This window comes from Carettochelys insculpta, chromosome 5, assembly GCF_033958435.1.
Source record: "Carettochelys insculpta isolate YL-2023 chromosome 5, ASM3395843v1, whole genome shotgun sequence".
Lineage (NCBI taxonomy): Eukaryota > Metazoa > Chordata > Testudines > Carettochelyidae > Carettochelys > Carettochelys insculpta.
This window is the reverse complement of record NC_134141.1, coordinates 63,642,615-63,659,580: the sequence shown is the minus strand read 5'-3', so window position 1 is coordinate 63,659,580 and position 16,966 is coordinate 63,642,615. Positions and strand designations below refer to the sequence as shown.

The following is a 16,966-nucleotide window of genomic DNA, read 5'->3' as shown; positions in this document are numbered from 1 at the left end:
TAACACTGATTAATCTACACCCCTCAAATAATTGCCCTGCCACACCTTTTTTTTTTCTGAGCAGTTATCCCAGTTCGTGCTAATGTGGTTATTCCAGACAAGATGGAGTTTTTAAGCAGAGACACATGACCATGTTTGAGTGAGGAGAGAGCTATTTTTTCTATCACTTCTTTACATTTATTCTAAAGTAAGTTCAGCAGTTATGCCCACAAAAATTTTTAATAAACTCCCCAAGGCTAGATATGCTGTATATATTATTTGCATATAAAAGGAGACTGTGATTGCAAAATTGAATACTCAAAGGTTAGGAAATGCTGAAATTAAAGCACATTGGTCAAGGTGTGTTGTATGCATCCCTCAGTGCTTGAATCACAGATTGCATGTCTGTTATAGGCTCCAGCTGGGAAGCCAGGCTCAAGCTTCAGAAATTCAGGGTTTTAGCTCTGCAGTGTCTGGATTCAATTCCTAGTATCTACCAGTCACCATCGTGACAATCAGCCCTTAATTCATCTCTCTTCATATGCATGCTTTATTTATTTATTTATTTATTTATTCATAATGCTATAACACCCAGGAGTCCAAATCATGGACCAGGACTCCATAGTGTTTGCTGCTGTAAAAACACGACCATCTGTAATAACTTCATCCAAGTCTACATATGCTGTGTGTACATAAAGTTAAAAGAACGTGCAAATGATCATTTCTGCTAGTCCACTTGGTTTACATTTCCGCAATTTCAAAAGACTCCAACATGTAGCTGAAAAAAACCCTAATACTCACGTACAACATATGAACAAAAATATTCAACGAAACCCAAGTTATATACATACAACTATGGCATGGAAAAGGGAGCTTTATTTGTATGTTTGAATGCTTTAAGAGAGATTTCAGGTTAAATTGTAAAATAGTATCAGCACATATACAAGTAAGTCATCTGATTTTCCCATTGATTGTATTTTTAAAGTTTGTGTGAAAGCTTAAATAATGTAAACAGCAAAATCATTGAGTCTGACAACTGATTATTATATTTTCCCACATGCCCAAGTCATTCCAATTACAACAAAATTATAGCTCCATTGCAGGATAAAACCCCCTTTTCCTAGTTGCTTGTCCACATTCACAATGAGTGAGTAATGATGCATCCCACCAGTTGTCCCTATTTTTGGTGAAATTAACTTATTGTGTAAGTAGCAAGCATTTTTGTTCTGAAAGCACTTTTACATTTAGGTGATATTGTCCTATTTGGGTGTGCAATCCAGAACAGAGAATTGTCACCACTTTCTCTGTAACCCTGGTCCTTTACATGCTCTGCTGCTGTGGCTCACAGCCTATGCACTGACAGCCAGCAAACAAACGCACGTGGTTTGTGTGTTGAGCAGCTCCGGCTCAGCTCCCTGATTTTAGCAAAATGATTGTTACACACCAGCCGCATGCTTGTATTCACTGGCCCTCGTTACCAGACAGATGGGAGTAGGGCAATGTCAGTGGGACAAAGTGAGGGGAGCAAAATTTTGTAAAGGGGGTACAATGTGATCAGCCTCCCCTTCTCCATGGCTTCCACTGCCTCCCTGTGACCTGTGGTGGCTCCCTAAGCCGCCCCCACCCCAGCATCCATTGCCTCCTCTCCCTCCCCCATGGCCTCCACTGTTGCTAAGGGAGTGCAGTGACCAATGGGAGTGGTGCTCCGCCCACTGCAGCACCCTCTGGGCCAATCAGAATGTTTGGAGGCGTCACTGGGAGGCCCCACATGAGATGATGGGGGCAGCCAGCGAGATACTGGCTGGTTAAGGTAGCCAGTCTGGTCCTCACAACATACTGGTGCCCGGAATAACCCCTGCCCCCTGAGGTGCTGGTGTGGAGCAAGTGCTGCTGCACTGGTGGGGGAATGAACTATCCCGCCCACACATGGCATAGCCTGGGATCACCACCTCCCTGCTTTACGGCGGCACCAAGTTCCATGGACAGTAGAGCAGCAAGGGCAATACCTACAAGATGGAGGTGGTGATGCAGGTGAGCCTCTGGAGTCTTCCTCCCTGTCCCCCTGAGCATTCCTCCTCCCTTCAAGTTACCATCCCCCATGTTCCCATCCCAATTAGGGGCACGCCTCAAGTCCCCTGCATGCCCTCCTGGGATCTTCTCCTTGAGTGTCCCTCCCCCTCTGGGGGACCACTGGAGACTTCCAGCATCCCCTTCCCGAGCACTCCCTCTTCATCCCCTCCTGTTGTCCTCTTCAGATTTGTGGGCCCTGCTAATTTCAGGGATGAAAAGTGGGGTCCAATGTAAAAAGTTTGTATAACCTGTGTTATAGCAACATTTTCTCATGGACTAACTCTTTTTACTTAGAGGGTGGTTGTTGTTGGTTTTTTGTTTTTTGTTTTTTTCTTTATTCTGGTTATTTTTTCTGTCATGTAGAATGGTTAAATATATTTAGCGATTCTGAAATTTTTGGAGGTTAGAAAACTCCTACGCATTTATCAATATGTTTTACAAATTATAAAATATTCATTTTAGTATTCCAAAAATCTAGTACCTCGATTGTACATAGTGTGCAGAACTGGGCAAACTTCACAAGAGTGAGCTGTGAAGCAATTACCTATTTAAACTTTTTCTGAACTGACCAGTCATGGGGATGTCTTTCTCAGATGGGCTGGATCATGCTCTCTGTATAGTAAGGAAGAAATGCCATGTAGTATGGTAATTAGCTGGCTTTAATTTGGGAGGACATTATGCAGGCAATTTAAGGAGATGATCATAGTGGATCCTTTTTAGCTTTAAAACCTATGATTCTATAAATGCGAAGACACAATAGGTTTGATAATGGAAATCTCATGAGATCAATCTTTCTGGTAAAGTTGCAAGTAATTCTTGCTTCTAATCAGTCAAGGTATGTCACAAGAACCAGTACTGACGATCAGTATTTTGGTGCTTCTGACTTATGTTGGCACCAAGAAATTCGAATGCTAAAGCGAAAAAATGATTAAATGACAGGTTAACTGAACTCCTCAGAACCTCTAAAACTGTCCCAAGGGTCTTTTCTGCCTCTACACAAAGGTTAGAGTACAGCTCCTTTCCTGGCAATAGCATATGGAACACGTTAATTTGAGCATATTACTGGTGCTCTAGCCCGACGATAAATGAAGATCAAATTCTGCTCTGGGGTAAATAGGTATGACCCTAATTGATTTAACTGAAAGCCTCTTATGCTTCTGTTTGTACTGAATGTCTTCTTGCGGCAGTGTCTGCACGCAAGTGGGTTTGTCATGATTAACCAGGTGGTTAAGTGGATACTAGCCCAGTAATCTTTTCCCCTTTGTAAACATCTTAAAGGGCAAGATACACCGGTCTAGAGCCTGAGCCTTTGTAAGTCCCTTTTGTGCCACTATAGCTGCAGAGAGAAGTTATTGTTGTCCTAAAAGGTTCCCCCTCAGCATATGCTTCATGATCTCTTCTTCCCCCTTGCATAGGGAGAGTTTTAGGGCATATTGGAAAAAGATGTAATTGAACTGCACTGAGATGTGGCTATTTGCACAGGCAGAACAGCTCAAAGGAATGGCTAATGAAAATTAGGACATACCTGAAGCTGCTCTTAGCTGCATTTGGAGCAGTATCAAGTTTTGACTTTTCCCAGAATTTGAGGGGCAGTGAAATTATGTCTTTGTCCTCTAGCTTCAGTGAACCTGAGCACTGAAACAGGTGAGAATGTAGCAGTTTATATTTTAGTCCTTTGCTCTGCAAGGTACTAAAAGTCTCCTGCTGGAAATAGGCAGTCATGCCTAGGTAGGTAGTCCGTCGTGCCCGACGATGACATCTTGAGCTTGCACAGGCTCATGAGTTGTGGACTTGCATGTGGCTGAGGAGTCCAAGCTTTGAATGACATGGGCGTTCACAGTGGGGACAAGGGAATTGTCTTGGCTCTGTTGGTGCGGCTGCTGCTGTTGCTTTCTTCCTCTCATGAGCATCAATGAGGCATACGCGTCGCTGCTCTTCAAAGTTGTCATACGCATGTCATACGAGAGCACGTCAGCCTATTAGGTCTTTTGCATGCTGCTCTAGCTGATCTGTTTTTAAACCAGCATGAGCAATGTTGGCTTACACGCAGTCTTTATACCTCTTGCAAGGCCTACCTTGATTCCTTTTGCCCTGGGAGAGTTCACCGTAGAGAAGTTGCTTAGGGATTCTTGACTCTTCCGTTCATATGACGTGCCCTGTCCAGCAAAGCTGGGCTTTCAAAATCATGGCTTCGATGCTCGTGGTTCCTGCTCTGTCCAGGACTTCCAGGTTCGTAACTCTGTCCTGCCATCGAATGTGCAGTATTGACCTCAGGCTGCGTGTGTGGAAGCACTCCAGCAGTTTTATATGTTTTCTGTGCAACGTCCAGGTTCCACAGTATATTCAATAGACGTCAATAATATCTATCTTTTTCGTTTAGTGGCGCTACCTCCATCGTCTACCGATGCAGGCAGAAAGGAACCCAGAAGCCTTATGCCGTCAAAATGTTGAAGAAAACTGTAAGTTGCATTTTGGTTGTTACAGAATTGTATTGATAGGCTTGGTAATGAATTTGTACCTTATTCACTCACCTCTGAGAGCCATCTCTCCAGCAGCAGGGTCTCTTCTGCTCCCAATACTTAAAGGGGTTTGGTGTAAGGCCTGCACTCTGAAGACTGGTAAGAGTGTGGGGGGACCTTAAGCAGAGAGGCAAAGTACTAGGGGGCCAAGAGAAGAGGAAGAAAAATTATAAGGCTTGAAAAAAGAGACTGAGGGATTTCAGGAACGTTAATTTTGTTCATGGGCTAGAATGGCAACATAACATTAGGTAAGTTGTTGGTGAAAACATGCTAAATTAAGTGGTGGTCTCAGTGCAGGACACAAGGTTGACACTAATTTGTAGTCTTTGAAAACAGGCCAAAGTCTAAAATGGCACAGAAATGAAACTAGAAGCAGTCCTTCAGCCTCTGTTGGGCATACTCACAGGGGACAATGGCAGTTGTTTGAAGAGGTTGTATTGCCACTCCTTGTGCTGTTTCCTTTTTATGGAAAAATGGGTCTTCAAGTTTCACTAGTTTAGCCCCTACATTTTCACATTTTCTTAACAATTTAAAAACAAACAATCGCTCATGTAATTTTTTTTGTGATTCTTCCTCTGAAATGCAGAAAACAAACAAATGGCATAATTTAAAAAAAACTATTACATTTGTTCAGTGTCTCTACCAATTCAATCATTTATATGATTGACAGGTTAATATTAGGCACCATTTATTATTTGTATTTGACAGGTAGTATGTTCAGAACAGCATCTCCTGGCAGGTCTTCTGGGTGCAGAAAGTGCATGAAATGTTTAAAACACTCATAACAGTTGAGAAAAATAATAGCCTGATAGACTCCAAGGCCAGAGGGAATGGGATTAGTCCAGCTGTTCTCAAACTTAATTGCAATGCAACCTCCTTCTGATAACAAAATTACTGCACAGCCCCTGGTGTTGGGAGAGACAGCTTGAGCCCTGCCATCCTGGGTTGGAGTGGAGTTCAGCTTCAGATCTTGGAGAAAGCAAATCCAATCCTGGCTGTTGCAACCCCATTAGAGTGGACTCACGACCCACTTTGGGGTTCCAACTTACGGTGGGAGAACCACCGAGCTAGTCTTATCTCCTGTATAGCAGAGATTAGAGAGGTCCCCAGATAATTCCTAGAGCATGTATTTTAGAAGAAAAAGCATTCAATTGTGATTTTAAAACGACCAGTGGTAGAGAAACCAGTGTGACCCTTGGCAAATGTTCTGTGGTTAATTACCTCACTGTTAAAAATGTATACCATATTTCCTGTCTGAATTTGTCAGGCTTCATCTTCTAGCCGTTGCGTTATATAATTTCTTTCTCTGCTAGATTGAAGAACCACTATCACATATTGTCACCCTGTGTAGGCTGTAATCAAGCCACTCCATAACTGTCTCTAAGTAAGCTAAGGAGACTGAGCTGCTTGAATCTATCACTACAAATCAAGTGTTCTAATGCTTTACTCATTCTTGTGGCTCTTCTCTGAATGCTCTCCAGTTTTTCTGCACCCTTCTTGAATTTTGGACCCGACAATGGGATACAGCATTCCAGTAGTGGTTGCACCAGTGTCAAATACAGCGATAAAATAGCCTCTCTAGCGTTCTTGAGGTTCCCCAGTTTATGCATCCATGGATTGCACTAGTCCCTTCATTGAGGCGTCTTACTAGGAGCTCATGTTCAGCTGATTATTCACCACAACCCCCAAATCCTTTTTAGAGTCACAGTTGCCCCAGATAGAGTCCCCTATCTTGTAAGTATGGTCTCAATTTGTTGTTCCAAGGTGTATTAGGGATGTAAAATACCGTTTGTTTAGTTAAATCGGTTAAATGTTAAATTTAGCCACTGAACTGATTAAATGGAGGCGGGGTAACGTAGGGGGGAGCCACTCCAGCCAGCACCCCACCCTGCCTGTCATAGCCAGGCTGAGGAAACACACCTGCCTCTGTGCCCTGCTATGGACAGGGACTGTTCTGGAGCACCCTGGCTCACAGGGATCCTGGGCTGGACTCAGTGTGGATCAGGCCTGCTCTGGCTGGGCTGGAGTGCTCCCACACCTGCAGTGGGCCCTGCGATGGGGAGAAGGGCTATTCCAGCCTCTACTGATTAACTATAATCTGTAAGTCTCATCCATTTAATGTGAGGCTTACTGGTTAACCAGTTAACTAATGACATCCCAAGTATACTTTTACATTTAGCCATGTTAAAACGCATATTGGCTTGCTTGTGCCCAATGAACTAAAGTATCCAGAACATACAGTAGGGCCTCAACATTCGTGAGGGTTCCATGTTGAGAACCCTCGCAATGTTGAATGTCACGAATGCTGGGTGGCAGCTGTTACTTCCTGGAGCTTGGTTGCCGACACTCCTTGCCCGGGGCCCTGGGAGGAAGCTGTGGTTGGCGGCGTTCCCTGTCCTGGAGCCCCAGGGAAGTGGCCACAAGTGGCCGCTGACGAATACTTGAATTCGCAAACTTTAGGTACGGCGGTGTCAGTGACGTGTCCTCCTCATTATTTATCCTGATTTTTGTGTCATTTGCAAACTTTGTCAGGGATGATTTTATGTTTTCTTCCAGATCATTTGTTAAAATGTTAACATGTGGGCTCAGGAACGGACCCTTGAGAACCCAGCTAGAAACACATCAACTCTATAAGGGTTCCCTATTTATAATGAGATTTCAAGACCTGTCAGCCAGTTTTTATTCCATTTAATGTGTTCCATAGTCTGTTATATAATTTTACTTTTTAATCAAAATGTCATGCACTAGCAGATCAAATGCCTTGTAGGAGTCTAAGTATGTTACACCGATTTCATAACAGGAAGTGAAGCATATGTCACTGAATGACAAGGCTGTCTAGATTCAGTACAGCCTTGCTTATCTGAGTATTGTGGTTAACACAGAGTAAGTTCAGGTAACTGAAGGAAATTCCAGTGTAATTAATAGAGTAGGAAGACATGCCCCTGTTACTGAGAACAGGTGGTATTATATAGTTGGGCTCATTTGGTTAATTGAGCAGAAAATCAAGGCCATACTATGATAATGTACAGCTGTCTGTACCTGTGTTTGATGAACTACTATAGATCTGTTCCAGTTTGGGCAAATTATAACCACAGTAGAATGAACAATTTGCTAAGTGCTTTCCTAACAGTAAACTCGGCCTGGTCTTTCACCAGAGGAACTCAGTCGGAAGGGTAATTAAGTATTTTTCAAATAATATTTTCCTATAATTAAATGTGCCATTAGAGTTTTGTTCGGTTTGGATGTTTGAAATCAAAACTTAAGAACAAGAATTATAACTGAGAGGACTGTGGTAGGCAAATGGAATCCAGAGGGGGAAGTGAAGGTGTGATGAAATGGGAGGGGTCGGGGGCAAGAGAGGCACAGACTGTGGCTGGTTTTCCCTCTTTGACACGTGGTCCTACAGGAAAAGACATCACAGTCCTATGCTGAAACTATTTGGTCATAAGTTAGCAGCTGGGAACACACAAACATAGAAAGAAAAGATGGGAGAAGTAGGATTAGGTGTCTTTTCACTTTCTAGCCACCCCCCAGCGACATTTCACAGGGCAGCAGAAAGAGGAATGGAAAGAAAAAAAAAACAGTGGTTGTTAACAGATATAGCTCATAACTTTGCAAATGTGTGTTTTCTAGAGGCAAATTACTCTTTGCTTCAGTTAGCATAAAAATACACAGGTGTAGACAGAAGAGTAACACTTCTATATGCATTTCCCCGTAACAGTTTCCACACTACTCTTGATTTTAGTTTGGGCTTAACTCAGAGTCCAGTAAGGAGTCCAGACCCTCCTCTACTATACACGATTTCTCTGAAACATGGGGTCTCTTCACCTGTTCAGCCAGTTTCCTTCTTCTCTCTCCCAGAATGGCTGATGAAAGACCCAGTCTTTTATTATCTTTTATCTCCTTTTGTAAAGTGACACTCTTCACATTCTTAGGATCAGAGTCCCCCACCAGGATATCGGTTGTTTAGTTATCTTTCCCCTGGAGTTCAGATTTGAAAAACTGATTTTAGGTGGTAGCTATCTCTTTGTCCAAAATACAGCATTATGGTTGAAAATTTGTCCCCTTAAGCATTTTTGTGACGTTTGTTAAATTTATACCTTAATTCCTTAGCAACGTAGCTGGTTAGAGTGGTTCTGGAAACTGTAGATGAAGTTTTTTATATTATTTTAATGACCCTCTGCCATTAGCTCTGCGTCAGCAGCAAGAATTTTCTCATTACCTTCTGTAGGTTTTAGCTCATCATGGACACAGGGCTGCCAAACAAGCTCTGCATTCTGTTTCTTTGTTGGATTGCAAATTTTCAGAGTTCCCAATATCAACCACAATTCATAAACTGTACATGAGTTCCCCACATGATCATGCTGAGCATTAATTGCTGTAGCTGAAGTCATGGATGCTGAGGATAATCAGCATTTCTGACAGTAAGGCAATATAGTCTGGAGCAGTATTTCTAGGCTGTTGTGATTCCAATTCTGGCTATGTCACTGGCTGATTTACAGTGTAGCAGTGGGCAAGTCACTTTACCTTTATGTTTTCCAAGCTATAAAATGGGAATGATAATATATGCCCACCTACCTCGTAAGGGTGTTGCGAGGATAAGTTAGTTTTTCCAGTGCACTGAATATCTGTTGTGCTATAAGAACGCTACATGTTCTGAAAAATCAGATCCTGCATGTCTCAAATAGTCACTCATACACAGTCGATACTTCAGAAAATTGTGGCCTTAATCTCAGTTTCCCAACTTTGAACATCCTTCCTACCTCTCAGGGTGTTGTGAAAATAAATTGTTTGTTTGTTTGTGAAGCTGAGTGAGAATCATAGTTAGAACAGGTTACAAAATATTTTTCCACCTCTCCAAAAGAAAAATAAAATCTTTTGGCTGCAAACTGAGAGGTTTGATTCAGGAATGTTGCCAAGGAACTTCATGCAGTTGTAGTTCAGGTGGCTCATGCCCCAGTTCTCCTCTTGAGCCCATGCTCCCTATCCAGACTACATCTCTCATGAAGCACCCCAGTCTCTCCTCTTGTGGGGCTGCCATGGTTCATTCCATCACAGAACTAGCCCAGGTGGGAAATCTGGGCATGAACCACCTGAAGCTGAAAGCTGCAACCTGACCTACAGCTGCCTTGAGGAACCACAACAACTTTTCAAAATCAAACACTATCTGATTGGGGGATTGGACTGATTTCTTTAATAAAAAAAGCAACAAAACAAAACTAAGTTTAAAAGCTAATTTTCAACCAAAGGATTTTTCTGGAAAGATTTTGATCAGCCCAAATCATAATGCATATAATCCTCACAAGAAGGCAGAGCTAAGTTTACAAGGGCAACCTTACTTCATGGATTTCCTAATCTTGAAGGACTCGAACTTGCAAACTAAATATTATTTTAAACATAGTGTGTTATAGGGCTGCTGATTAATTGCAGTTAGCTCACACAATGAACTCAAAAATTAATTGTGATTTTAAAAAAAATCACTTAATCACACTTTTAAACAATAGAATACCAATATGAAATGTATTACATAATTTGGATGCAATACTGGATACAAAATATACAGTGTTCACTGCATATTATTCATATTACAAATATTTAGTTACCCCGTAAAAATAATAAGTAGTATTTTGCAGTTCACCTCATACATATACATATACCTGTAGTGCAATCTCCTCATTGTGAAAGTTCTACTTACCAATGTAGATTTTTTTGGTACATAATTGTGCTCAAAAGAAAGCTAAACTTACATTTTAAAACTTATAAAGCCCACAAGTCTTACTACTTGTTATGTCAATCACTCAGCCAAACAAGTTTGTTTTCATTAAGAGCTAATGCTGTCTGGTTCTTGTTCCTTCCTTGTTCTTCTCACTTCCTGAAAGTGAGAGCAGGGATTCGCATGGCACTGTTGTAATAGCAAGGAATTTATATGCCAGATTCATGTGTCCCTTCATGGTTCAACCACCATTCTAGAGAACATGTGTCCATGCTGACGGGTTCTGTTTGATGATGATTGAGAGTGGTGTAGAACAATGCAGGCTCATTTTCATCCAGTGTCACCAGCAGAAGGTTTCTTTTTGGTGGTAGTTCAGGTTTTGTAGTTTCCTCATCAGACTATTGTTCTTCTAAGATTTCTGAAAGCATGCTGCACATCTCTTCCCTCTCAGATTTCGGAAGACCCTTCAGATTTTTAAGCCTTGGGTCAAGTGCTGTAGCTGTTTTCCATTGCTACCTTCTTTGTGTTTCCTCAAAACTGCCATGAAAGTGTTCTTACAACAAATATGAGCTGGGTCATCATCTGACACTTCTATAACGTGAAATATATAACACATTATAGGTAAAACAGAACAGGAAACATATGATTCTGCCCCAAGGAGTTCAGTCACAAATTGGTTAATGTATTATTTTTTATTAAGCATAATCAGCATGGAAGCATATCCTCTGGACTGATGGCCAAAGCATGAAGCAGCATACAAATGCATAGCATATTTGGCCTATAAATACCTTGCAATGCTAACTACACCAATAGCTGCAAATGTGAGCACTGTATACTTTCAAACATTCAAAATGTTTAAACAAATGGTATTCTATTTTGTTACCTGAACGATTAATCACAAATAATTTTAGTGATTTGACTGCTGTAGTGTATAAATATGCAGTATCTTCAACTTTTAAAAAAGAAAACAGAAATATTATGTGTTTCTCTATGAGAATGTATAACACTAAATTATAGTTTCACTGGCCAGTTTGAAAAGCCATAGTTTGTCAACAAACACCACAATATGGCATCTGAGATATGTTTTCCCTTTACTCTGAGAATAAGAAATGACTGAAGAGAATTTTGCCACTGCCTTCTAAGAAAACTAGAATCCTAAATACCCCTGTGTAGTCGTTGTTGGCAAATAATGATTTTTTAATTACCTCTTTGCCTGTAGCAGTAGCTATTGTATTCATGGATGGCATTATTTTTCTTGCTGTGTTGCTTTTTAATTATCTGTGTCATCAAGTGTCATTAATTCGTGATTCATGCTGTTATACATGTGTTCATTGGAAAATTGAGCAAAATATCTCATTAATTTTTTTTATGAATAAAGAGCTCATGGAGCATAATGGAAAGAAGCTTTGGCTTTCTATTGTTTAACTCTATCCTGTCCTCTTAAAGGAAAGGAATCTGACTTCAAGCATTCTACTCTCCTTTCTAAAGAATTTGGTTTTAAAACAAAATTTAATTCTACCAAATAAGTGGTATACAGAGAATCACAATACAATTTTGTACATACATAGTTCGTAAAAGAATAAAGTAATTAAAATAATGTTGCTTCTGAAGTGAGATTAATACCTGATTTTGATTTTAGCTTAGTGAGTATGATTTTTTACTAAGAAATAACTTTGGAATATTACATTGTGTTCACTAGAGAGTGAAAAGTGATTATTTTGGTCTGTATTTCCAGACGATCCTTCACAACAGGCAAAATCTCAACATTGAAATATATTGTCCTGTTGTACATTGTCATTTTATAGGTAATCTCCATTGCAATGTATTGTACTACCGTACATTATAATGCAGAAGATGTGTAAAACCACTTAAAGCAGAACAGGTGCATGAGTGGGTGTGGGGCGGGAGTTCCAGAGGGATATTTAAAGAGTGGAGTCCCAGTAAAAGGGAGGGCCAGAGCTGACAAGGTCTATTCAGCAAGGTAGAAATGGCCCATTATCAGTAGTATTTATCAAAAGAAGAAAAAACAAGCCAGATCAGACGGGGATGTAGCCCATTGTCAGAGTCTAATGGGAAGATATTAACACCCAGAGCAGAGAAGCTGCTGTTGTAAGGGGCTAGCCACTCCCAGTCTCTGTATAATCCTTGGTTGATGGAGTCTAATTTGCAAATAAATTGCAGCTCAGAGATTTCTCTCTCCATCTGATTTTTGAAATTTGTGTGTCTTAGGACTGCTACTTTTAAATCTGTTACTGAGTGTCCAGGGAGTGGCCCCCCAGGGACCTCAAATTGCCCTGTGTGGGCCCTAACTGCCCCCCCCCCCAGTGGGGCCTAAGATGCCACTCAGCGGCTTAATCGCCTGCTGTGTGGGACCCAAGCTGCCCCCTGGAGGCTTAACTGCTCCCTGGGGGGACCCAAACCACCCCATGTGGGGCACCAGCTCCTCCCCCCAGCGGTTTACCCACCCACCATGTGGGGCCTAAGCTTCCCCCTGGCAGGGCCCAAGCTGCTCCCCAGCAGCTTAACCACCCCCTCTGTGGGGCCCAAGCCGTCCCCTGTGCAGGGCCCGAGCTGCCCCCGGCAGCTTAGCCACCCCTCAGGGGGCCCCCAAACCACCCCACTGTGGCTTATCTGCTCCCCATGTGGGGCACGAGCCACCCCGATTAGGGCCTGAGCTGTTTCTGCCCCCCCGTACAAGGCCCAAGCCAACTGCCAGTGGGGCCCAAAGCACCCTGAGCAGCCCCACCCCCTGAGCCAGCCCCCAAGATGGCCCCCACTCCTCCGTCCCCTGCAGCTTAAATCCCTGCACGGTCCCTAAGCCACCCCCTTGAGCCAGACCCTCACAGCCACAACCCGCCCTCAGATTTAAACCCCAAGCCCTCAAGCTGCTCCTCCCACCCCCTCACACACCCTACCTCACTCTCTACATGTAGTGCCTTGCCACTGCCTTCTCCACATGGCTCCCCTGTGCTGGGGTTTCAGGACCGGGAGGAGGCGGAGGAGGAGTTAGCCAGAGGAAAAAAGCCCTGAGTCCTACAGAGCTGACAAAGTGGGTTATTGCTTGTGAAAAGTTTTGCCCAAAGAAATATGTTCGTCTTTAAGATGCAACAGGACTCCACATTATTTACGCTCTTATATTGGCATTCTCTATCAGATTCCCTGGTCGCACATGGTGCCAACCAAAGTGAGCACCCAGGCTGCTAGGGTCACTCCCCAGAGAATCAGCAGCCAAAATGCATCAAACTTTCCAGGGGAGGTCTTCTACTGGCAGTTTGCAGGTTTGCATTTCTAGTCAGCAGGCCACTGCTATAATACCTGTGGGACAATGGCAACATTTGTGCAGCTACTGCTGCAGGATTCTATACCGACTTTTTGGCCCTGCTGGAGGAGGCCAAGCTCATTTCCTAAGCTTCACTGTAGGCTGCACTGAATGGAGCTGATTGAATGAGAAAAGGAACCTGGCTGCAGATCTCAGGTCTGCTGTGTGAAGTCCAGCACTCCATTCCAGACATCACTTTCGAGGGTTTGACTCTCTTCTTCAAAGGCTACACAGCCTAAAATGGAATGTCGGATGACGGGGGCTTGAATAATTGGTCCCCAGCCCCATGGCAGCTGGCAGCAAGCCCCAAAGAGCTGGCTCATGGCATAGGGGTTAGGGTTATGCCCTGAAGAGCCAGCTGGCAGCTGGCCCTGGGCAGCCAGCCCCGAAGAGCCAACCCACAGCAGCTGGCAGCCAGTCATGATTGTCAGATAATTGGGTTTTTACTATATTTCCTAATACTGAAGGCTAAAGGCAGGTTGAAGCCCATACTAGACCTCAACAGGTTCATGAAGAAACTTAGGTTCTGAATGGTCTCTTTAGCTTTCACCATACCTTCTTTGGATTCAGAGGACTTCTATGTTGCCCTTGACCTAAAGAACATGTTATTTAATATAGCGATTATACCATCCCACAGAAATTACCTCAGGTTTGTTGTGAACAACAACAGCTACCACCAGCTCATAGTCCTCCCGTTGGGCATGTCATGACACCTCATGTGTTTACCAAGTGAATGGCAGTCACGGCCACATTCCTGTGCCAGTAACAGGTACAGGTGCAATGAGAATGAGATTTCCTAGTGCACTGTGAGAATTGGGTAAGTTAGGATATCACTGTATTTGCTACTTTCCATATTGCCATACCACTGGGAATAATTTGGTTTTGGTTTCTCTTGCATATTTCTAAAGCCAAACCGGACTCTCATACATGGTCGTATTGAGTTCACCGCCCCTCTGAGCAAGCTGCTGTGTGCTTCTTAGGAGAAGAGGGTAACTTTAGCCCTTCCAAGTCCATTCTGTGTAAGCACTCCTGCTGTAACTAGCCATGGTTCCATTTCAAGGATATAAATCTTTATGCTTTGCATTCATTTCTCTAGCAGATGTTTGAAACTTGAAGTGGGCTGGGTTCCAAGAAATGGAGTGCTAATATGAAAATGTAAATACAGTGAAAACCAGCTGGATATATTTCAATAAAAAACAAGAAATAACATAAATAAGATTGTTTTCATTATGTTGAACAGAGTTCTAACTGTTTCGGTTCATAAGGTTTTGGTTTTTTTTGAAGAAAATTAGGATTCAGAGTTCACCACAGAGTTCATAAAAATTTCAAAAAATCTGGTAATGTCTTAGGAATGCAAAGCAAGACATTAATGGTAGCTAATGATGGCAGCGTTCTAAGTTTTACCTACAGGATAGTTAATGATCTTAGCCTTTTTAGCTTTATTTTAACTAACTCTTTTGTTTCTTCTAAGTGCATTTCATTCCTACTAGTAAAATCACAGTAAGAAAACAACAATTAAAACAGAGCTTTTTAAAAATGTTTTAAATATAATAGGTGTTCGATTTTAGTGTCACTGCAAAAGACTAAACCGTGGCCTGAAGTTAAGAGAGTGCTACAATGTAGCTTTCAGTAACATTGAGGAAGAAGCTGTCCCAAATTGCTTAAGGCTCAGACAAGTAAGAAGCCAAAGATCCTGTTGATTTGCACACTGGAAAAGTTAATCCTATGTATATTTTATTATGAAGGCTTGATTGTTGTTTATATCTATGAAGTGCTTGTGTAGCTTCCATTGCTGTGATATCTGAGTGTTTCATAAACTTTAATGTTTTTTTACAGCACCTTAGTGAGGAGAGCAATGCTGCTATCCATATTTTACAGAACCAAAACTGAGGCCAAGAAATCTAGTTTCTCACAGGTACTTAGGCTGTTGTTATCCATTAGGAGCCTAAATGCCTTTGAGGATTTGGCCACAGAGTCCCAGATGATTATCCAAACGATCCGATTCGACTAGCATAGCTGCTGTTTTGCATCAGTGTTTATGATTCTTCCTCAGTCAGGCAGCATTTCTCATTGAGGTCTAAAATTTAAAAGATTTTGCCTCTTGCCCCTACCCCAAACTTTGGAAAAGGTTGTGGTGCTTGGCTTCAGACCCAGTGGATGCCCTCAAGCAGTAGCTGTCTCTGGGAATCACAGGGTCGGCTATGCCTCAGGTTGTATTCTCTCTTCTGTATAATTTCCAAGAGGCTTGAGGGAAATCAGTGTTTGTTCCCTTTGCCCTCAACCCTCCCAGTTCCCACTCCTTGCACAGAGCATGCGAATAGGCATGTGCATCATCCAGAGGGGGTGATATGCTAACAAAGATGGCCATGATCCCTGCCATATGAAAGAAAGGAGATCTGTGTGTGAAGACCTGGGAATATAATTTGACCTATAAGGTTTGTTTTTCTTGTTCATCTACAATAGCAAGGAGATGAGTATGTAGTCATAAAATAGCTTGTAATTGGTAGTACTAACTTCTAATGCCTTTGAGTTTTGAGTAGCCTGTAATCTGTTCAGTGTAACAGGACTTGGAAATTGAGAATGAGACTTGTTGCAAAAGTTTGGGAGATGTCTGTATCTATTCAAACAAGATGTTAAATATGCTGCTGCTGTGTTTCTTAAGCTTTAATTTAGTTAAACTCCTGATCTCCATTTATAACATTCAGCAGCAGTGTGCTAGAGTCTGGGGTCTGCCTTCCCTAATGAGGTAACAGAGAATTCCCCTTATTGGGGGTGGGGAATCCTTGGGTAGCAAAGCCCGTTTTCTACTCTCCACTTCCCCACCCCAGCATCAGGAGCCTGCTCTGGTGGAGTAGAGTACTGATGCTCCACTAGCATAGCTCAGCATGGCTGAAGGTGTGGCACTGCCTCTGCATGAGAACGGGAGGGCTGGTTTCAATATTGCCAAAGAAAAAGCTCCTGTATGTAGCAAAGGTTTTTCAGATTTTCATCTGAGCTTAGGAAAAGTAAGAGGCTGAAGAGTGTACATGTGAATGAATGCTTGCGCACATGTGTAAAAATACTCGTATGTATCACTTAAATAGTAAGGCTGGGTCTACACGAGCCCCTTCCTTTCAGAAGGGGCCTGTTAATGAGCGGGTTTGAAAGATGCTGATGAGGTGCTGCCATCAATGTGGAGCACCTCATTAGCATAATGGCAGCCGTAGCGATTCAAAAGTGCGGCTTTTCGAATCACATGCCGCCTGTGGAGATGGGGACCTTCCAGAAGGACCCCCCCAGTTTTTGAAAGCCCCTTCTTCCTATCTGGTGGGGCTTTTGAAAACTGGGGGATCCTTTCAGAAGGGCCCGTCTCCACAGGTGGCGCGT

General features: G+C 42.5%; 1 protein-coding gene across 3 annotated transcripts in view; it reads left to right on the top strand.

Annotated features, from left to right (window-relative positions):
- The window catches only part of CAMK4 (calcium/calmodulin dependent protein kinase IV), a 280,889-nt gene that overhangs the window by 101,983 nt on the left and 161,940 nt on the right, over positions 1–16,966 (top strand). For all 3 annotated transcript variants that reach the window (XM_074995233.1, XM_074995232.1, XM_074995234.1), the window contains exon 2: positions 4,430–4,508. In XM_074995233.1, coding sequence (XP_074851334.1) covers positions 4,430–4,508 — 79 coding nt within the window. The remainder of the gene's footprint in view (positions 1–4,429; positions 4,509–16,966) is intronic.